Source organism: Cynoglossus semilaevis, chromosome 17, assembly GCF_000523025.1.
Source record: "Cynoglossus semilaevis isolate Cse_v1.0 chromosome 17, Cse_v1.0, whole genome shotgun sequence".
Taxonomy (NCBI): Eukaryota; Metazoa; Chordata; class Actinopteri; order Pleuronectiformes; family Cynoglossidae; genus Cynoglossus; species Cynoglossus semilaevis.
The window spans coordinates 3,214,333-3,237,575 of NC_024323.1; the positions used below are offsets into that span (position 1 = coordinate 3,214,333).

General features: G+C 40.4%; 3 protein-coding genes across 4 annotated transcripts in view; 2 read left to right on the forward strand and 1 right to left on the reverse strand.

Annotated features, from left to right (window-relative positions):
- Positions 1–6,400, forward strand: hsd3b7 (hydroxy-delta-5-steroid dehydrogenase, 3 beta- and steroid delta-isomerase). Its single transcript, XM_008329343.3, has 6 exons — positions 1–292; positions 1,003–1,158; positions 2,572–2,680; positions 3,685–3,784; positions 3,943–4,105; positions 5,106–6,400. Exons 1-6 carry the CDS (start codon positions 133–135, stop codon positions 5,516–5,518), a joined length of 1,101 nt encoding a protein of 366 aa, XP_008327565.1. The 5' UTR covers positions 1–132; the 3' UTR covers positions 5,519–6,400.
- Positions 6,401–8,064: 1,664 nt separating this feature from the next.
- tbc1d10b (TBC1 domain family, member 10b) lies at positions 8,065–19,866 on the forward strand. 2 transcript variants are annotated; one of them, XM_008329344.2, is made up of 11 exons: positions 8,065–8,548; positions 8,663–8,819; positions 10,112–11,098; positions 12,069–12,168; positions 12,737–12,844; positions 13,826–13,932; positions 14,034–14,148; positions 14,625–14,690; positions 14,776–14,965; positions 15,335–15,489; positions 15,638–19,866. In XM_008329344.2, exons 3-11 carry the CDS (start codon positions 10,131–10,133, stop codon positions 16,565–16,567), a joined length of 2,739 nt encoding a protein of 912 aa, XP_008327566.1. In that variant the 5' UTR covers positions 8,065–8,548; positions 8,663–8,819; positions 10,112–10,130; the 3' UTR covers positions 16,568–19,866. The 2 variants fall into 2 exon arrangements, with proteins under 2 accessions (XP_008327566.1, XP_016896196.1); XM_017040707.2 differs by having other exon boundaries at positions 8,065–8,819.
- Positions 19,867–20,906: 1,040 nt separating this feature from the next.
- mylpfa (myosin light chain, phosphorylatable, fast skeletal muscle a) overlaps positions 20,907–23,243 on the reverse strand; it is a 3,717-nt gene continuing 1,380 nt past the window's right edge. Inside the window, exons 3-7 of the mRNA XM_008329345.3 lie at positions 22,743–22,818; positions 22,532–22,636; positions 22,312–22,390; positions 21,896–21,944; positions 20,907–21,749 (exon numbers count right to left, since the gene is read on the reverse strand). Coding sequence (XP_008327567.1) covers positions 21,648–21,749; positions 21,896–21,944; positions 22,312–22,390; positions 22,532–22,636; positions 22,743–22,818 — 411 coding nt within the window. The 3' untranslated portion in view covers positions 20,907–21,647. The remainder of the gene's footprint in view (positions 21,750–21,895; positions 21,945–22,311; positions 22,391–22,531; positions 22,637–22,742; positions 22,819–23,243) is intronic.

The following is a 23,243-nucleotide window of genomic DNA, read 5'->3' on the forward strand; positions in this document are numbered from 1 at the left end:
CATGCGTAAACTCTGTTCAAGAAGGGATCAAGTTTGAGTGGGAAAAAAAGTCGCTCTGTCTTTAAATAGACCTCAGCCACTTCCAGTCTGTCAGAGCAGCAGCAGCAGCAGCAGCAGCACCACGGCAGCATCATGTCGGACACTCGGCAGGGTCTGGTCTACATGATCACCGGAGGCTGCGGCTTCCTGGGCAAACACCTGCTCACACTCTTACTGGAGAAGGAGGACAACGTGGACGAGATCCGTGTTTTTGACAAAAACGTGGACACAAGTTTGAACGGACTCAGCACAGGTAAGAGTGTTGACTTTAACATTCGCTTCTTTCCAGCGCAGACCAGTGTGAGGCTGTCTGTTCAAGGGTCAGTAGTCACAGAGGTTTATTTCAAGTGTTAACGCACCATTGGTTACATTTAAAAAGTAAAAGTAAAAACAACACCGAGCAGTCACGGAACCTCATCACGTTAGTGTTTGAACACTTCACCCAGTGTGACGTGTAAAGCATTGAGTCAGCACTTTTTAATTACCTACCTTTTAACGGTCACGTTTAAAACGGAACCTGTCTTTTTTATTATTAACTTTGTTTAATAACACGCCATAAAATATTAAAAAATCTGCCTAATTCTAATGTTAAGCCAGCCAGACTGGATTATAACTGTTTACCGCATGTCAATTTAAATTGATAATTTTCATGGTAATAATCACATTAAATCTAAATAGTATTTACATATGTCCAGTGCAGGATCATGTTTTTCACCATGGAATGACGTCATTAAAGCCTTCAGTTGCAGCTGTTAGACTTTAAATATTGTTGTCTTGTAATAGCTGATGTCATGGAAAACAAATCGGACGTATTTGTGATTATAGTGGATGTAGAATGTTGTACAGCAGTTGCTGCAGTATTGCTGTGTTCACAGAGCAGTTGTTGAAGTGCTAAAACCACAACAACTGTCATGTCACCAAGGTTCACAGTGTGATTGTGTGTGTTATTGTCCCTGGACACAGAGCAGACTAAGGTGGTGGTCATCCAGGGGGACATAACAGACTACAGCAGCGTGCTGGCAGCCTGCCGTGGAGCAGACGTGGTCGTCCATATGGCCAGCCTGGTCGATGTATGGCACAGAGTCTCCGACACACTCATCCATTCAGTCAATGTCACAGGTGAGACTCCTGACAAAGGGTTAACAACTGAAAGAATGCTGCGACGATGTCATGTGTTATGACATTTATTATTCTTTGCTGAACTGATATGAATTTCACTTCTTTTTTCACCGTGCCTCAAATAAGGAAGTTGAGGTGACAAGATTATCACGTTTGTCATTACTGGCCTTAACTTGAACGTACAAAATGAGATCACACAGTCTTAGCTTTTGTGCCTGTGGCGCCTTGGGTATCCGGTGGCACTGTTGAGCCATGCTAAATAATTCATGTAATAACATGAGGTGCTGTGAATGGTATTTGGTAAAATATGAAGCTGCCCACTGCTCCCCTTGGTGATAGGTTAAAAGCAGAGGCTCAGTTTGGTTGTACCCCCATGGTACAATGACAATACAGACTGTAAAAAAAATAAAATAAATATATTTTCTGTAGATTTAAGTGACAAGTTGGAGTGAGTTCCAACGTGTTTCACGTGTCCTTGCATCCTTTCCTTTTAAGCTAAAGTTCTGGTGAACTTTTATCTACTTTTGGCCAAGTTTGGTTGTTTGCTATTTGCTACTTGGCTATTCCTCGGCTAATATTTGGCTAATTTCAGAGTACTTTATGGCAAATTTTAACTAGTTTGGGCTACCTTGTTGCAGCTGCATAACAGTGGGACAGAGAACCAGTACATATCAAAGCTGTTATCATTTTATTGATTGCACAGACAAAGTTCAAATATGTCAGCTGACGGTCAAATTCTAGACGTGAAGTGACGACCAAGTGTAAGTGCAATGGTGCAATGGCATTCTTTAAAAACAGCCGCTTCAAAGAGGAAAGATGTCTAACTTCCTGTGTATGGACATTTTGTACATGGTTTGTGAACATGTCTGCGTTGGTATCCAAATCTGCATTTAAAAAAAGGACTTTGTAATGATTAATGTGTTTTGGTTTTATAATCTCTTTTTTTTCCTTGTCTCTGGAGATGGTGTCAGTCAGTTGACCTGCTCCTAGGCAGAAATATTTTGACAACTATTTGAAGCAAATAAATATTAAATATTTGTGCAGACGGTGAAAGAGTTCAAGTATTAAGCAGAGTTGCTGCTTGAATGGATTTTGATATGTATTCCTCTAGGAAATCTAGAAAAAACATCCCGTGGAATTTTCTTCTTTTCCTCTGATACTGCAGACTCTGGGTTTTTGAACCACACAGCTGTAATTATTTATTTGTTAGACATCTGAACGTTTTAACACAGTGAAAGTACATTTGAACACAGTTAACTGACATCTTCACTGGATTTCACTGGACTTCACTTGTTTTTCTAAGTCTGTCGATGTATGTTAAATTGTGACTTTTCGCCTAAATGGTGCTGTAATTCAAGCAACTCAACATTCTTTTTTCTTTGACCTGAGGATCTTTTTTCTCCTCGTTCTCAGGGACAGAGAATGTTATCAATGCCTGTGTGGAATGTGACATCCAGAGTCTTGTCTACACCAGCAGTATGGAAGTTATTGGGCCTAATGTCAACGGAGACCACTTTGTCAGGTAATGCCAAAGATGTGGTTTTAATTCACTTTGTTTATTCATTGTACCATTTAAAATCATTCAGCTCAACCTGACATTGTAATCCACACCTCTCTTGTGAGAAATACTTTCGATCTCTACTCTGCGTCCCATTTTTCAATGTACCCTCCTGGGAAAACAGATGTGTCCAACACCCCTGGTCCACATTAACTGTACTTAAAGTATTCTCATTGTGTCTTTGCTTTGTGTTGTGGCTTTAGTTTCCTTTCCTAAATTTGCATTGCATTAATACATTTATCAAATCAGATTATTCTCAGTGTATTTTTTGAATTCAAACATTGTCAACATGACCATTGTGTTAGCTGTATAGAGGAAGAAAAATTCCCTGGCAGTAAAGCAAATCGTTGTGATTCCTACACTGGGGTTTAACTGCCTATTTTTGACGATTCTCATTCTCTTATCAGCCTTGATGATCTGTCTGTTTGAATCTGTCCAGTGTAATGGCAGCTTGACCAAACTGTGTGTAGTTAAGTGGACCTCAATGTCCACTCAAACAAATGCACAAGACCATAAATCAGACCATGGTATGGAAGCCAAGATGACCTTTTCAACTTCCATTTATCCAAAGATGTTGTGTTAATTTATTGCAACATTAAATGTCCACTTGATCAGCATTTAAGACACCAATCTTCTCTCTTCTATTTTTACATACACTCAGGAGAGCTCTTTCTATTTTACAGAGTTTGATAGATAGATAGATAGATAGATAGATAGATAGATAGATAGATAGATAGATAGATAGATAGATAGATAGATAGATAGATAAATGGATGGAATTTGTTCAGAATTGTGTAAGAGCGTGTGTTGTTTTGCACGTACAAAAGCCATTGTAGTATGTGTCACCCTCCTGTTTATTTCAAACAGAAATTGTTGAGTCATTTGCTGAGTGTGGTGAAACATGTCTTGGACACACTTTTGATTACATATTTACACTTTCACCATCTTTGATAATTCTTTTCTTTCAGGGGCAATGAAGACACAGCTTACCTTGTGAGCCATGCCATGGCTTATCCCAAGAGCAAAGCACAGGCAGAGAAAATTGTGCTGATGGCGAATGGCAGACAGGTAATTGGAAACCCAATAGTACAGGAAATTCCCTTTAAAACAGTCTGACACATCACCACATTGTGTTCTACCTTTTCTACCCACGTTTTACAGTATTTCCTGTTAGCTCTTCTTGCTACTTACTAACGGTAAATTCTTGTTTTGACTTGTGACTTCAGCTGAAAGGTGGGAAGTGTTTATACACATGCAGTCTGAGGCCAACAGGGATCTATGGTGAAGGACATGAACTTTTCAGGGAGTTCTACCAACAGGCTGCAGACAATAAAGGCCTGGTTTACAATGGTATCCCAGACTCTACTGAGCACGGGCGAGTCTACGCAGGTGAGGCTATAATAACCTACCACAACTTTGGAGACTAGTGTGAGAATGTCTGTTAATCATGCAAAGCAGACCAACTACTGATCTATTTTTACCATTGAAACAGATCATAGCACATCAATCCAAAAATTAGAAATGATTAAACAGCCACACCAGACAGGTGTTCAGAGACAAAATGAACCAAAATCACCAAAGTCCCAGTTTGTTTAATGTCACTCCTGGTGATGTAAAAATGGCAAATGCATACAAAAGTGCACAATGTTGGTAATTGTTCTTCTATGGTCATTAGAGGAGCTGGAGGAAATCCCAGCTGCCTGCAGGGCAATCAAAACCAGATATCAACCAGATAACAGCTGCAGCCAAACAAAAGTGACACTTTTTCTTCAAAAAGAAAGAACGACTTCAGTCAGGAGAAATCTCTGTGCACAAAGGCCAGAGACATATTAGGCCAGAGAAATCATTATTGAGAAATCTGTGACGAGTTACAAGGACCACTGCTGCAGTAGGAAGATACTCAGACGAACATTCTTGGTCTGCTGCAGTGGCGGATGTGTGACATCAGTTATTGTCAAGGGTTTTGTTTTTGCTGAGTTAATTATAACTCTGTTTGATCTGAACAAGTCTTTGGGAGTGACTTATTTACTAAATAGTCCATACCCTAAGTCCCTGTGTTTATGTTTTTGAGAACATGTACCAGAAACCTATTTGTGTATCAGTAAAAAAACACTCTGACTTAGACATAATGCCTTCCTCTAATATGTTGTTGTTTACAAAACTATATTTCTAAGATCTTTCTGTCCCACATCCTGGACTTGCGATATGTGCTGCATAATTTATTCTAAAAAATGTATTCATTCAGGAATTTGTATAACGACTCATTAATTTGACTTTTCTTCCAATGCTGCCAAAAGAGTGCTCAACTATTAAACATCAACTCTCTTTATTATACATTCATTTCTTCCTTGACGTATTCTATAATAAACGAATCTGTTTGTTTCACTAGGCAACGTGGCCTGGATGCACGTATTAGCAGCCCGCGCCCTGAGGGAGCGCCCACAAGCCCTGGCAGGGGAGACGTTTTTCTGTTACGATGACTCACCCTATCAGAGCTACACCAATTTCAACATGCAGTTCCTCACTTCATTTAACTTCAGAATGGTTCACATCCCTTTTTTTGTGATCTGGCTGTTAGCCATGATCAATGATCTACTTCGTTGGACATTGAGCCCCTTTTATAATTACACCCCACTGCTGAATTGCTACACCTTTGCTGTAGCTTCTACCTCCTTCACGGTGAAAACAGACAAAGCCGAACGTTACTTCCAGTATCGGCCGTTATATAACTGGGACCAGTGTCGAGACCGCACACAGGAATGGATTAATACGTTCCCTCAGAGTAAAGGGAAAGACTCTTGATGTGACCTCAGCTGCTGAAACACACATCCGATGTTTTTTTCTTGCTTTTTTTGTACTAAGTAAGCTAAGTAAATAAATGAAGGAAGTAAACATATTTCAAGTATTTGCAGATAACACAGCTGAAGTAAACTGAAAATATATTCTCTTGGATAGGAACATTGGACCATGTCAGGCCAGTGTGTAGATGAATGGCACTTAGGAGTATAGAAGTTTTGGATTAGTGTTTGTAAGACAGGTTGTGTCCTTCTCTTTCTCCTCTGCAGAGGGTGCAATAATTCATGCTGCTGGGTCCAAAGCATTTCCTCAAGAACAATTACTGTAACACATTTAGCATTTGAGACTCGCGATTCCCCACTGGTTAAGAGAGAGAGACCAAGAAAATACTTAATCCACCTTTACGTATTAGTGAGAGAAGAAAAGTCTTAATTTGACGTATGACACGTTGACTGTTGTTGACTGTGTGACAAAAGCACTTGGTATCATTAACATAGAGGCTGTCTTTATTAGATGTATTATTTGTCCTCGTGGAGAATATTCTTCACAGCATGACAACAACACACACACAAAAAACATGTCCGACACTTCTTATGTTTACTTCATACTTTGTACCGATTTTACAATTTTATGCAATTACAACAATTTTGCTCAGCTGCTCAAATATGCTATTATATTTTAAATTATTCATTAATTATTATACAATTATGGAAATTGTATCACAGAATTTCTCAAATGTTACTATATGTTTTATAAAATCAATTATCACCAATGTAAACAGTTAATAAGCAGTTATTAGATGTCTGGATCTACAAAGAGTACTACACTAATACAGTTTTAAACAATGGATGTAACATTTTTACATAATAAAGACTGGATTTCTTCTAATGTTTGTTTATGTTATTGTGATGTGATATGTATGAATCTGAGATGGTTTGGACATATCCAAAGCATTTGAAGGTGGAGTTGCCTCGCAGAAGGAAATGAGAAAGATTCCAGAGAAGATTAGTGGAGATAAATAAAGGTGGAGTGGTTAAAGATTCACCGTGGCAGACCCACAGGAGAAGAAGAGTAAGATTGTAATGTTATTTAACACAACATTCTTGTGCTGTCTGGAGACACCACACATGTCCAATATCTATTCTCATGGGTTCAAAACTTGATGCCAGCAAGGTGAATGATTAGAGTTTGAGATGTTCACTGGTAGTGTGGAGGAGTAGAACTTGATATTTATGTTGTTTCCTTGGAAACTTGCAACAACTTGTAATAATGTTCAAAGCGAGGAAAAAACCCCATCAAAAGCTGCTTCACCTGGTTTAGTGTAAACACTGGGACAAGCTGTGTTTGCAGTGTAGTTTAAAGGGGCTGAGTGATGTATACACAGAGAGCCATTCATGTCTGCAGGTCATGGTCAGAGCTGAGGTGTCTAAACATGAACCAGACAAGCAACACCTCTGTTCCACCTAAAATGTAACAACAAAATATCCTTAAAACAGACATTGTTTAAACTATGCCAGGAAAGCTGAAGAATCCAAACCTACACCTCAATACACCCAGAAGAATGACATCATATAACAGCGTAATTTCTCTCCTCGTAGATATCATTTATGGAGACGACTAATTCTTCCCTGTAGGTGTGGACCAGAATGTTCTGTGTAACCCTGACTACAGACTCCTTAACAACCACATCTATATATTTTTGTTGTTGTATGGGAGTTCCCTCATTGTTAGAACTTGTGTTGTTTCAACTTGCCAGGGAGTCCCCCATTTCTGTGGTTTTCCATGGAAATCTTCATAGCATTGAAGAGTTTCAGTGGTGTAATAGTTACAGCAGGCGGAAAAGATGACTCACAGTGAAGGAAACAACTTTTGGAATGCTGTGCAAACAACAAATCTGGTGAATACTATTACATAATACTAGCCTCTTTTGTGATGTAATGCCTATAGGCTCACCTCAGTGTTTGTTTGTGTACTTTACATGACATATTGTTACACTGGCACTCAAAGGACTTCATTCACAATCGCACTTCATTTATTTGAACATGTTCCATGTTTAGTCATTCCTGAGTTCATCACACGTTTATTCTTTTTCATAGTTCCTTCAAGCATCGCTAATACTCCCACCACTGTGTGTCACTGTAGGGATGGATTCCTAACTATTGTGCCTCCACACAAAGTTGTCCCATGAATTTACTTACAATAACTGGCCTCAAAAACATTATTTATTTACTGCAAAAAATGTGTTTTTTCATTTATGCAACAGTGACAGGCAGAATAGTTAAGTACTCTCCCATTAGGTGGCAGCAGATTTGTTCTTCGATTGCAGATTCTAAAATGTGGCATTGTGAAGACCTTCTAAAAAAGATTTTTTCACATTACCTTAATCTTGACATCTGTATGTAATCCTAGAACCATGTCTCATCAAAATTCTGACTTAGGTTTAAGAAAATACAACAGGCTTTCGTCTTCTGCAGATTTCTTTCCATCATAAAAAGCAAGTTCCATTATACATCTTTGGCTAACAGGTCAAACACTTAGGTTTAGGGTGATTCTGCCATCTACTGGTCAGACAAAGGTCAACAAACCAGCGATGGATTTCACCTGTAGTGTAGCATAGGCGTTTTCAAATAGATTGAATTCATTTTCCCTAAGTCAATGTTTTTACCTTCTACAATTGATTTTAAAGTAAATTCCTTCTTACTATGCAACAATACATAGCAAATATATATTCAACTGAATGTTTTTCAAAATAAAAAGCGATCTTTTGCAGTTCCCTACTGTGTGTCAGGGAGGGTCCCTTTCAGATACGTGCGAGTGCCCGGTCACAGTGACGGGGACGTGCACGTAGCTGTCAGAAGGAAATGAAGGAGGCTGCTGCTGCTTCTGCTGCTGCTGGTGAATGTGTCCCTGTGTCGCTGTGAAGAGATAAATTCAACAAAGAAACTCTCGGTGTTTTCACTGGACGAAGACCGTTATTCAGGGAGCAGATTAAATGTGATGACTGTACACTGCCTGCACGCCTAACGATAGTACCGGGTACGTTTTTCTGCCTGGCTACGGCTAACAACGATAGTGCTAACAGAAACAGTGGATGGAAAAAGCTAAAACTTAGCTGCTAGTAACTTAGCCTAGCTTACTGTCCCACTGCAGGACTCCTGCTCCTCACTCCGTCCAGCTCTTGTTCCAGTTGTGTGATTTCATTTTACGGAGGAGGCAGTGAAGGCGGAGCTGTGGCGGGGGGGGCCAGAGCTCAGGAAGCCCCTGGCTGACCAGGCGGGAGGACCGTAGTGACACACGCCGGTGGTGGGTGAGTTGACCTGGGCTGTGGAGTGGACAAGGCCGTGGACGCTGCGCCCGGGCCTGGCTCACAGGGAGGGTGGTGACTGTCAACTCTTGGAAGCTTTCGTTAGTTAGGGGTTTCACGAATGTGATACTGCTAAAGAGGGAAGTTGAGTCATTTTGAGTAATAGAGTGATTTTATATGTAGTTACTCTGTGACAATGGCGTGGGGTTTGTGTTGTAACAATGACAAATATCCGCTTCATCAGCTGGATTACTAGCTCTTTTCAGGGAGCTTTTGGGATAACTTTAAACCATGGAAGTCGACTATACAGTCCAATGTGTCTCTGAAGTAATTTCTGTCCTTTTCCAGGTAGTAACTACTGTATAAAAATTTAAATTTAATGTTAGTTTTTTTTAAATAAGCTAATTACTATTTTGTATTGTATTGTAATGATTGTATATTCTGTAAATAATCCTAATGCGATATGGTTGTCATACATGCTTGAATATAGACAAGGTTAGGCAAGAGATAAAGAACCAAATTATTATTAGTGAATTGTTTAAAAAGTGCACAACATGCAACCTGCAATAGTACTGTAGTTGGTAGAATAGTTCAATTCTGCATGCATGACTTTCAAATTGATTTTAACACTATAGGTGTCAGTGCAGCTCATACTGTAGAACACATCAACTGCCCAAAAGTTTTTGTTACTCATGAATCCTGCTTCTGCTTGTCAAGGCTAGAGGGCAAAAGAGGAAAAGAGACAAAGCTCTATCAGTGGACTGCTCTTCTTGAATAAAAAAAAAGAGGAAGTGAAAAAGTGTCAATTGTTTACAATGTATTATTACAGTTGTGGTGGCATTTTTATTAGTTTAACGCTTTCCTCAATGACCTAATATTCCACAAGTTCTGAGCGTTTTGTCTTCTGCAACAGTGCCCCTAAAAACTCTATTCAATAGTAAAAAAAGAGTTGCATTATTTTTACTCTGTGAGTAGGTGACAACTTTTTGTGATGCTCGTTTGAGAATGTTTTTTAAAGTATAAACTAGTTCTAGTAAATTGTAGCTGTGTAATTGTGACTATATTTTCCTGTCTAAAAGTAAACTTTTATTGATTTAGAAGGCAACTGACATTGTAAAAAAATTTAGCTAAGCTAATTACACATTTTTTTAAACATCACAAAGGTTAGCATGTAGATGTTTGCATCTGTGTGTATTGTTTTTTTTTCCAACAGTTTCTGTCTCTATATTTTTTACATTTTGCACATATTTGCTTTTATTTTTACATTGTTACTGTTTTTTCTATGTTATTTAAAGAAAAGATCAGAACAGAACCATGGCTGATATCTCCACCTTATCACCAACTACACTGGCTGATCCTCAAGCAGCTCCCTCTGTCCCTACATCCTCAGCTGCTCACCCTGCTTCCAGCATCACTGCTGATGACTCTAAACCCAAGTCTGCCCTCTACAATGACAAAGCTCTGACTGCTAACACTCCTGCAGCACAGTTTGCAGCTACAGCCACATCTCCACGCCCACTCCTAAATCCTCAAAAAATCAATGCCGACACACCCCACCCATCACTGGTACATGAGAATGCTTCGCAGGGAAAGGAATCGACAGGGGATGGTATCAACATGTCCATTGACCCAGCTGTTGGAAAGCTCACAAATACTGAAACAGAGAACCCAGCAACATCAAGTGAGCCATCTGCTCAGACTGAAGCACAACCAACGTCTCCATCTCCTGATCTCAGTTCTGGTCCCAACCTCTATCCAAATGTGCATGTCACCCTAAATCCAAATCCCATCACAGATGCTGGTCAGTTTACAGCAGGCCAGACTCAAACCCCTGCAGATTCCACTCTACCACCCACGCTTGCAGCATCCTCAAACACCTTGGTATCAGAAATGACTGCAGAGGAAGAACCTCAGCCACCACAACAAGCACAAAACCCTCAAAGTCAGTCTCCATCCCTGTCTTCAAAGCATGATGACCCTAATGATAGCAGGAAAGCAGAATTGCCCAACACCTCAACCAGAGGTGAGCATCCCAGCCCGACTGTACCACTGATCCAAGAACCAGTCTGTGCACTTCCACTGCACTTCCCAAATCCTCGCCCGGCACCCGACACGCTGAGTTACCTGGAGTCAGCCAGCCTCATGTCAGGAACCTTAGAGTCACTGTCTGGGTTGGGAGATGACGGCAGCTCTGTGGGCTCTGACTCGGAGATCAATGGCTCAACTATTCGACGCACGGACAAATATGGCTTCCTTGGTGGGAATCAGTACAGTGAAAGCAGGTGAGTGTGAAGATCTTCTTATAATCACTTTTACTGTCTGCCAGTTTCCAGTATACTGGCTTAAATATGACCTTGATAAATGTTTCACGTGAATTAATTTTTAAGGAAGGTTTATAAAAGGCTTGCCAAGAGGAGAAGCAACAGAGACAAATTGTGGCACTTCTTTAAGTGACTTAACTTTTTGACTATTTGTTGCAGTATTTGTTGTCTTTTCAAACCATCTCTGACCTCAAAATTATTCTGTTACAACTTGGCTAATGTTTTTTAAGCTAACTTTTGAGCCATTTCATATACTATAACTGCAGTCACAGTCCTCTAGTTTTCACCAGTAATAGGCTCAAGAGCACAGTGAGTGTAAATCAATATACCATCTGCTGTGCACTAAAGCAACATTTTAGAAGTGAAGTGTATAACAAATTATAATCTGAATGATCACAGGAACAGCAGTTGTCATGAAAATGGATTATTTCCACTTGTGCCCAGACTATATACAGACTACATCTAATTGAACACAAAATTAGGTTACATGCTGTTTTACATTCCTTCCTTGTGATTGGCTACTTTGCCAGTCTATGTTCTTATCTGATTGTCCTTTATTTACCCTTGGTCAGACTCAGATAATGATGAGAGTCTTTTTTTGTGTGTGTAGTGACTGCATGTCCCTCTGTTATAATCCATCTCACCTTTTTGCTGTTGTGCCTTAAAAAAACAAATTAGCTTCTTTCTTGAAGGCTACTTGGTTTTCTAGTATTGAATAATTGAAGCCTCATTGATTTCATGTCTGTATACTTACTACATTCTTGGCAACAATGAGTGTGTTTTGTAATTGGCTTCTGTTACAGAGTCAGTGGTGTAGTCCATTTGTGACAGTAAAAGTTCACTGTATAAACAGCACAGTTCTAAATATAGAAATAAGATATAAAAAAAGAAATGCTTTCTCAGTCATGAACCTTGTTATTCACTGTGACAGTGAAAAAGAAATCCGAGTAGAAGTTGCTCGTCAGAGGGAGATGAAGTGGCTTGACATGTTCAACAACTGGGATAAGTGGATCAAACATCGCTTTCAGAAGGTAAGAACTATTTTAATTAGCTGTTTGAATTTATGGGAAGTGGGGGTTTTATTTTTGTGTCACAGAATAAAAGAAAAATGTCAAATATAAATAACAGTGATCAAGTCAGTGCTTCCACATGACAATAGACAAAAAAATATTTTTTATCATACATGTAAACATTGTATCATATCACTAATAGTACCAGGACTTTGTTTCCCCCCTGTGGCCTCTACACACTGTATCTGCTTTACCACAGCCTCTCTGACTAAGATTCAGCAGAAATAGAAGAAACTTCTGCTAACACTGTCTTTGGTTTCTATAGGGCCCAATAAATAGATCTAGATCTACTAGTAGATACATTTCGGGCCCACCGAAAGACCAAACAGTGTTATCTGTCCTCAAGCAACAACATTACCAATAAAAAGGTTGCTTTTTTCTTGTAAAACTTTTCAAATGTATGACATAGAAAATATAGTTGTTAGACTTGCTGCTCAGCGTGAGCCAACTTGATCATAAGCCGGCATGTCACCCAAGAAAACCCTGTCACGATGCTGCAGTAAATCTCCATCCATTTTGTGCACAACAGGTGAAGATTCGCTGCAGGAAGGGAATTCCATCTTCACTCAGGTCCAAGGCCTGGCAGCTACTGTCAAACAGCCAAGATCTTCTTGATGCCAACAGAGGGAAATTTGAGGTATGATCAGTGGCGGCTGGTGAAAAATATTCTAGGTGGGGCGTTGCCATATTAAGCCAGTTTCAGTAACTATCTCAATACAACTTAACGCAAACAGCCGGATACTGGTGCATTGTGAGATAGCAATTATTTAATGCCAGTTGTGAAAATTTTGAAGCATTGTTACACAAAAACATACGCAGAATATTGCAATATTGCAATATTGAAACTGAACATGTAAACAAAAGACTCCTGAGGCACTGTTTCTAGCACCCCAGAAGCAAATATGATAATTGATATTTTCTAAATAATAATTGTGCATTTCAAACACATCCAAACTCAAAGTAAGTGATTATTGTTTATTTTAAAAATATTTATTAAAAATAACCCCAAAAATACCAGGGTGTAGGGTGGGACCAGAGCATCCTTTATGTTGCCACTGCTGGTAGGTGTCGTTTTATTATTCAGTTATTAACATTGCCTTTAAAAACACGTTTGTAGAGTACAGAGAAATCAGTCTAAAGATTTTTCCTGCTCTACATGTTGTGACAGTTTTAACCAGTCCTCTTTGGTTACTGATGTAAAAAAGTTTATATAAGGATAGTCACCTAGCCTAAATTCTCAGCTCAAGGACCAGAAAGAAACGTGTGGCAAATTTGATTGGAGTTGTAAGAAGTTATGAAGGGAAGTTGTGGCTGAGTGGGCTAATATCAGCTGCAGGGCCCAGACATGGAGGGTTTGAGCCATAAGCCTCTTATGAGGATCAGTAATCCTGGGTGTCACAGCTTTGCTACTGTGTCCACACTCCAGCTCGTTCTGACCCTGTTGGGTTTGAGTCCAAATTAGCCGAGGGACCAATGTTTATTTTTGTTTGAGGGAGAATTTTGATTCAAATTTCATTTAAAGTTTGTTTTGTCTGTAATATCTGTCAAGTACATTAAAAACTGCATTCAAATCCCATTGGCTTTAATTCTAATTTTCATCTTATTGTTTTAACCACAGGAGCTGGAGAGAGAGCAGGGTGAGGCCAAATGGCTGGATATTATAGAAAAAGATCTCCACAGACAGTTCCCCTTCCATGAGATGTTTGCTGCCCGTGGTGGTCATGGGTAAAGATAATAAAGAACATCATAGATTAAATGCACTGGATTGAAATAATTGAGTCTCCAAATGACATTCTGTGTGTATTCTTCTTTTCTTGTTCACACAGACAACAGGATTTATACCGCATCCTAAAAGCCTACACCATTTACCGACCTGATGAAGGATACTGTCAGGCTCAGGCTCCTGTGGCTGCAGTGCTGCTCATGCATATGCCTGCTGAGGTGAGCAGCTACAACTGTGTGGGGACACATTCTGTCTTTGTCTTTAAAACAAAATTCAAGTCAGTTCAAATCTGAAGAGTTTCTTTTTGAAAATAAAAATGCTTAGGTTAGCAAAAAGGAATTTGAAAATAGTTCTGCTATAATTAGTTGTAAATATAGTCAAATATGGTTTCAGAGTGGCTAAAGGATAGTAATAATATAATAAGTAATAATTTGATAGAATTGCTGAGAAATGGATTCAAATGGATTTATATCACACCCATGACACTTTTGTGTCATGGGTGTGATATGTAACACAGATAATAGAAACTAAATATAGATGTACTTTGGTAAAGACTTGTGTGCATAATGCTCTATTTTTGTCACATTCCCAAAGAAGAAGCAGAAAACAGAAGTAGGAATTCAAAAGGCTGCTGTTCTTCAAATCACAGATGTTTGTTTTGAAAAAAAATGACTGATTCTTTTTTGTCTCACAGCAAGCCTTTTGGTGCCTGGTCCAGATATGTGAGAAATATCTACCTGGTTACTACAGTGCTGGGCTGGTCAGTTATTGAAAACCATAACTTGTCTATATGTGTTCATCGAAACCATTGTCAACTTTGTAACTGACTTTACTTTGCTTTTCAGGAAGCGATCCAGCTTGACGGCGAGATTTTCTTTTCCCTATTACGACGCACGTGTCCAATGGCGTATCGTCACCTGAAGAAGTTCAAGATCGACCCCATACTTTACATGACCGAGTGGTTCATGTGCATCTTCTCACGGACGTTACCATGGGCCTGTGTGCTGCGTGTGTGGGACATGTTCTTCTGCGAAGGTATGATTCACCGCACAGTTTTATAATAAAAAAAAAAACCCTGTATAAGAAACACCCTGATTGGCTAGATCAAAAATCCTGGTTCAACCCATCACAACCAAGTGTTTTTCCTCACATAGTCCTGAATTTGTCTGGATCAGAGGTCACTGACCTTAGCTGATGGAAGGCTAGTTAATAGTGTGGATGGCTCCTATTTATGATTCCTAAATTATTGTATTAAAGCAGACATATTATACACAACTGACATGTGGTGTGCAGAGCAGACAAATACATTGTCACACGGTGCTATACAAGGGAAAAGGACTTTGATTACATTTGCTCTAACTTCAGTATTGTTGCTTCATACCTAACCCACCTCCCTGGCTGTAGGAGTGAAGATAGTATTTCGCGTGGGTTTGGTGCTACTGAAACAAATGCTCGGCTCTGTGGATAAACTTCGGGAACTACAGGGAATGTATGAAACCATGGAGCGTCTGAGAAACATTTCACCTGAGAGTGTCAGAGAGGACCTCATCGTACACGAGGTGGGTGTTTCTACATTTACTTCAGTAGATTCTGTTTCTGTTTTTACTCAGAGACAGACGTTATGAGTCACTTTTGCCCGTAGTACCCTGTCTGGTAATATTCACTTCCTCTGTCTGGCTAATCTTTGTCTAATGTGTTGTCTTTCAGATTATTAGTCTCCCCGTGACAGAGGCCCTCATTGAGAGGGAAAGCAGCATCCAGGTGAGAAAATGGAGGGAGTCTAGGGGGGAGCTGACACATCAGCCCGTTCGCCGCCTGCACGGTACGAGAGCAATCTTTGAGCAGAAGCGCCGTGCTGCCTCCATCAGCTCTGGAGGAAGTTTCTCTTTCCTGGGCAGTCCGGTTCCTCCACCAGGACCTCTCAGAGCCTCCTCCAGCCTCCTGTCTCTCCCGGGCTTCCGCAAATCCAAGACTCCTTTTCATTCTCAAAGCAAGAAGGGCTCCTTCTCTGGTCCTTCAGGATTAGAGGGTCTACCACCTCGGTCACCGCCTGCAGTGACAACAAGCCCAGCTAGGGGCCCCAGCCATAAACCCCCTATTCCACCAGGAGCAGGGCAGAAGGGGCTGGTGCCTCGTAGTCAGAGCCCATTAGCTGGAAATGTAGCAGCGCCATCACATGGAGCTGCTCAGGCCTCAGAACCCCCGTCAGAACAAGGTCAACCTGCAGCTGCAGCCCCAACACCTAACCTGCTCTCCCCTTCACCCAGAGTTGTGTCAGAGGAAATCACTCCCACCATACCGTCACCTACAGCAAACAATGCCCCGCTGCCCCCGTGTCCAGATTCTAAAAAAGAAGCTTTGCCAGTGACTGATAACACACCTGGAGAGGAAGAAGGAAAGAAGAAGAAGAAGAGCAAAGAAGACAAGAGGAAAGATAAGGAAGATGAAAAGAAAAAACTGAAGGAGAAGAAGGAGAAGGAAAAAGCTGAAAAAGAGAGGCTGAAGAAGGAGAAGGAAAGGCAAGAAAAGGAGAAGAAGAAAGGGGGGAAGAAAAAAGACAAAGGAGGACGAGGAGGGGGAGCAGGGGCAGAGCCTGAAGACAAAAATGGAGCCACGGCAGCGAAAGATTTGGCCTAGTTTTCATGCCATCATTCCAGGATAATGAAAAGGGAGGCTGAAGAGGAAGAGAGAGGTCCGGGGAGGAAAACGAACCCCAAAACAAAAGAGTGATTAAATGAAATAAAAAAATGGTGGCTTCCTGTACAACAAAACACTTCAAAGACCTAATGTGTGAAAAAACTGGAATCTGGTTTTAACAGCACCTCAGGGGTCATGTGGCCCCTGATTTCTGTTTCAGCCACTTTTAGTAGGATGAGACATTTCCCTTTGTCAACTGGAGCAGGGCTGTGAATCTGAAAATAATTTCCAGAAGATCAGCCTCTTTTTTTCCCTCTGTTTTAGTTTTTTTTTTTAATTATTTTTTCTTGTTTAAATCAGATCGATGGCAACGAGTTGAGAAGCTTGGACTTGAGGATTTGTGCTTGCAGAAGTAGTTCTGGTGCCATAGATGATGTAAATAAACAGTCTCCCTGTAGTACATAGGATTTTTTAATCACTCCATTCTCCCACCAGTCTCATCTGTGGACAAGTGATCTGGACGACTGGAAGAAAGAAAGAAAAAAGAAATGTAAGAAATCCACAGAGAGAAAAAGCAGGCACCGACTCAGCCCAAGCCAACTCATGTCTTGAGTTCTAATAATGTTGTGGAGGATGTATTTATTGTCTTAATTGTTAAATGTTGTGACTGAATGAGTGTGTGCGTGAGTGTGTATGTGTCTCAGTAGTGTAGTGTAATATGCTACAGTTTAAAGTGTGGTCTTCCTGTTTTCAACTCTCCCTCTGCCTGCTCTTTTCACTCGACTCAACCAACCATGATAGATTCATGTGATTCTCCCAAAACCTTACATTCAAGGGTGACAAAAAAACAAAGAAATTGAAAAATGCAGTGGTGTGTATAAGTCTTGAGACAACTGTTTTATGAAAAAAGTCACAATGTACATAGAAAGTATTTCATAGAAAGTGCTTTTAAAATCCTCAGATTATGGCACACCTCATTTTTCAAGACAGATTAGTGGTTTAGGTTAAAGTTGGTTCCCAAAACTAGTGGATGAAATGGAGCACTAAACCTTGACAGAGCCTTCAGACAGTCTTGAATGTTTTTAGATTTTTGATGTATGTTTCTCCTGAATTTTACATCTGTGTAATTCCTCATCCATAAACTCTTGTATTATTTGTCTTTTGGTAAAACCACCCCTTTTTTTAGCTATGTTTTTCTATTTCAGAATACTTGTTATCCCCCTTTGTTGAGATCAAGATTAAAATATTTTATTCATTACGCTGAAGAACGTATTATCTAAAGATAAAGCATGGCTTTATTTTCTGGTAATTGTTTCCGACACTGTGTGTTTGGAAACATTAGAAAGTTACTGGTCAGGATGACAAACTGATCTGTCGGACAGAGAAAAGAAAAATCCCTGGATGCACAGAGGGAAAGAATTGGTTAAAGAGAAAAAGAAAACTTCCAAAGGACTGCATGTGGAAATAAATATTTGAAGTGTGAGGTTGCTCAAGACTTATAGACATCACCTATTTCTAGGTTGAGATGCCATATTGGTCCTCAGTCTGAGGAAGTGCCCTTGAAAAAGCAGGTTTAAAAAGAAAACATAATCCCACGTGACCTGGGAACCCAACAGTTCATCAATGACATTAGTGTTATTGAGCTTTTTACAGGCAGACTCAAATTTAGTTAAATTAGCCTAATTTCATTTATTAACTCTTTAGAAAGTGTTTTTTTTTTTTAGAAAATGAAGGATGATTTTTTTTTCTTGCACTTGTGATTCTGTCACAAAGCACCACTGAAGTGTCAGTGTAGAGGTGCACAGGACACGTGACCCATAGGAAGCCACTTGACTGGAGGTGCCATTGTAGCATTAACCTCGTTAAGATTTGGGCTCTGTATTTATGTACAAAGTGGTTAATTTAATCAAATATAGTATATTACGAATTATTATTATTATTATTTTGGATCTGAGTATTTTTTTTAAGTGTGTATAAAAAGAAGCCTGGCTGACTGGAACGATGGCTGACTACGCAGTGTAGCAGAAGTGGGATCATTTCAAGTGTTTGCTCTTTTCTTTGCACGTCAGATTAGACACGACTCGCTGTCGCTCAGTTTTGGTGTCACCGTTGGTTTTGGTCAAACTTAGGTTCACGAGTCTCCTGTTTATTGAAGGGCAGTATTAAAACCAACTGGAGTGCGAGGGCATGGAGCGGGGGGAGGTGCTCCAAAAGAACAAACCCGGGAAGAACGACAGAACATTTGGGAGATCAAAGTCTTAATGTCTGACACCAAGAGTGGAGTTTTGAACTTTATAATAGTTCTCCATGAGAGATCTACAGTACGTCTGTTCCATTTGGTCGTCTTGTTACATTCATAATGACTAATGAACTCTTTAACCTATTTACACTCACTGTCCTGTACTGTAACATATTTATGCATTAATCAATGGGCCCTGAAGCCCATCAGCGCATCGCAAGCGGTGCCAGGTAATAAATGTTACAAACATTTGACGACATAAACATGATGTTCTTTAACCGTACTGTTTCCTATTGGTTGAGGATTAGAGGGACTTTTGTGTGACTGTAGCCAATGTGTCCTCTGATATTCACTGTCTCTACTTCTCCAGCTCATCACATGATGATACACAAACACACACACCACATTTCTAATCCTCGGTGCATTTGTTGCTGAGGATAACCTGAACACATCTATGCAATCCTTCCTCCATTGTGACAGTTGACTGCGTGGTGATGGCGGCACTGAGGCCAACTTTAGTCGTGCGCTCACCCAGGGAAAATGAAGTTTGTGCTCCACGCAGTGGATGTTTTGTGTCATGCCCACTTTCCAAAACTCAAACCCCCCAAATTGCACTTTTCAGGAGCAAGAGGTACAATAGCCGATGAGCAATACATCCTCACAGCTCTTGCCTGATGATGTCATCTGTCGTCACTCAAGATTTCTTGACCTTTTGGTGTTCTGATTTCATCCCCACGGAATCAGCACTTAGAGGTAGTCGCTGTTGAGGACGAGTCTACAGAGGCCGTTTCTATCTGGTCCCTGACCTTGAAGATGTCCTTGACTACATTTCATTGGTGATGAGCCGACTGATGCAAATATATAAAAAATAGAAAAGTATTTGAGCTCTTTGTCCCTCCCCTTGTCATTATGTCTGTACTTTTTTTTTTAAGTTTACATGTCACTCTAACGGAAGTGAGATAAAATCAGCTAATTGAATTCATTCCTTCAGATCTACAGCTGTTGTATTTAATTGATGATAATGACGTTTGTGATGAGTAATAAACCATAATATATTAAATACTGATGGTGTTTTATGTCTGTCTCGGTGGTGGAGGATGGCCTGATGTGACGGCCTCTGTCTGAACATGTGTGTGTGTGTGTGTATGTGACTGTGGATCATGAGACATGTCTCTAAGTCTGGAAACATTTACATGAATTTACAGTGAAATAACCATTGTGTATTTTTAACAAGCAGGAGTCAGCTGCTGCTGCTGCTGATGTTTACACAGGGGTCCTCGCTGGTTTTGCACTTGTTGGTGAGTGCAGTTGCCCCTTTCAATCAGCAGAGGGCGCGAAGTGCCTACAAACTTCTGGCCGGAACTTCCTGTTGGCGAGTTAAAAACCGTTCAACCGACCCCACTACCTAATAAGAGCGTCATAAAATGCCAAACCTCTCTTATGGAACCGGAATTAAATAGATATCTTTCAATAGAAGAAAACCGAATTTAAAAAAAAGATGAATAATGAATACTGATTAAGAAACAGGTAACGTCTCAACCTGTAATAATTTTGCTACTGTTTAAAAAATGTGCTTCTAAAGCAGATAAATTGCACAACTGCAATAAATGGAAATCTCGGGTTCATAATGTTTAAATTGTTGTTAGTTAGAAACCACGGTAATGTCTACTGGTAACTATTCATAGTATTTATTCAGAGGTCGGAAATGCGTCATTATGTTCCAAAATAAAAGTCTTTAATAGCGTCTCTATGAAGGAGAACAGGAACTAAGCCTTTAAAATAAGGGAGCCGTATTTACATTCTTACTTATGGTACATGTTTAGCTGGCGTACAAGGCCCTTTTCTCATTATAAGCTGCGTTCGAGGGTGTGGTTTGTTTATCTTATATGCATATTATATTTGTTTTAATATATGTCGTCTTAATTTATGTTGAAACCGTTCTGTGGCGCAGAAATAAACTGTTTTTCGGCTGTGTGTTTTATTAGATCTCCACTTGGTGTCACTGTATGTGCGTTCCTGAGTCTTAGGCAGAATGTGCTCCCTCTAACCCTGTCCCACAGAGCCACTGAACAGAGACGCTATAGTACAAAAAGAAAGAGATTTTATTCACAGTTTTTCCCTTTATTCAGTACAGAGGAAAGGTGAGGAAGAGTCCAGCCACTGAGGTTGAGACAGCTTATGGAAACAGAAGGTGATTTGTTCATTCGCAGGAAGGAGTGGAGAGAAAGAAATCGAAGACTTGAATGTTTTCTTTCGCCCCTTTTTCTCCTCTCCTTCATTTGCTTTTAAGAGAAAAAGAAAATTCAAAAGTTGCCGTCACTTTAAGGAGGCAACTTCTTTGTCCTCTCGACCTGCCAACACTCTCCCTCCTCTCACCTCGTCTACCCAACAGGACATCTTCAAAATTTGGAATGAAGTCCTTTGTTATTTGTGTACCACTCGGCAGTTCTAAAAGCCCTCCCTCTCAGATACCGAGAGGTGGTCTCATTCATACAAAACACCTCAGAGGCTGAAGTGTGAGGAGACACAGACAAAGAGGTGAGGGGGCAGCAGACTGTTTGCAAGGAAAGGAAAGGTGTTTTGAGAAAGTCTTGTGGATGGAAATGATTTTTTACAAGATTATTTTATTGAAAATCATCCCTATTCCCCATAAGCACACATAGACACCACCATGTGTCACCCACCCACGTGTCCTTGTGACAAGTCTTTGGTTAGAACATGGGCGGCTGAGCACATGGGTTTAACACAGAGGGTTAGCAGGGAGGAAGAGGAGGAGAGAAAAGGACAGGGAAGGCAGAAAAGCAAAGGGATTGCTGTCTTTCTTGTCTTCTGGTGTTCTCTTTACTCCTCCTTCTCCTCTCCGTGTGTGATGACATAGCAGATGTTCTTGTAGTCTACGTTGCCAGCAACATCTGGGGGGAAGGCGGCCCACATGTTCTTAATCTGGGAAGGAAGGAGAAAAAAAATAAAGTTGCAAAATTGACCATGTTGACACAGAAATGGGTCGCTTCGGTAAAGTAAATCTGTAAATTGAAAAAAAAAAAAACCCAAAACAAACAACAACAAATCCGCAGGTTGTTAATTTTTACCTCATCCTTGGAGAACCTGTCGCACTGAGTGGTCAGGAGCTCCTCCAGGCTGGAACAGACAGAGAGGCAAATTAGACTGACTTTCTAACATCAAAATGATCCAAAAGACTCCAGACCAGAGGGTCTAGAAGAAATGTCTCTCTGCAGCTGACGACTAATTTGACACACCAATGAAAACTGAACCTAACAGGTAACAGGAATCTAACTTATTTTTTAAATTATGCACATTAAGTTAGGCTTTGTTATATTTACAACATAAACAATAATTTTAGTTACAATAATAATATACTACTGCTAAAATAATCCAACAATTTTTGAATAATTGGAGCTGCTTAAAAATGTAATCAATTTCGTGAATCTCTTGTTAGAAGTAGAGTTTTGTTTTTTTAAGACAGAAAGAAGGAAACTGAGCTTACAATTGCTTCTTGATGGTTCCAGTACCCTCGGGGTCCAGGACCTTGAAGGCGCTGAGGATAACGTCCTCGGGGTCAGCACCTAAGGAGGGCAGAGGATACAACTCAGAGAAGATGCCAAAAAGGTATCTAACAGGGTCTTTTTTGATCTGATTTAATACTAGGTATGTATGTGCGCCCTCTGGCGGTGTAGTGTAAAACTATCTGTAACAGTGAGGCTCACCCTTCAGCTTCTCGCCGAACATGGTGAGGAAGACGGTGAAGTTGATGGGGCCGCTGGCCTCCTTGATCATGGCTTCCAGCTCCTCATTCTTCACGTTCAGCTGGCCTGTGATTGTGAAAGGATAAACGTCAGCTCCGATTAATACACGAGCGACCAATAAAGTCACACGTCAACGTGGCGTGCCGGTTGGATCGGCTCCAACGGGACTCACCCATTGAGGCCAGAACGTCCCTAAGGTCGTCTTTGCTGATGATACCATCTCTGTTCTGGTCAATGATTGTGAAAGCCTGGAGAAAAGAATGAAAATGTCAGAGTTTATCAGTGACAGCTGGAGGATTCTGGAGAAATGTGTGTGCAATCCAAGACTGGATCAGGCTGTGAGTGGGTGGGTGTCTGTTGGGGCTGCTTAAGGTGACCCCTGGCCCCAAGTCTTTTCTTACAAGTTAATTTAGGAAGGTATCGTTAGGGAACAGCTGTTTGATCTCCTCACCCTCTAATACTTGCGTCCATGAAACTTAAGATAGCCTTTTGGACTTGAACTAAGCCTTCAACCTTTCTCAACACCACCCACAAACACACACACATCCACCCCATGACAGACACCAACACCCACGGCGCTGCTGCTATTTTTCCATCTGTACGACGAGCTAAGATCATCCCAATCATCGAGTCATGCGTTCCCCAAGTGCTACTCAAGACGCCTGTATCGTTT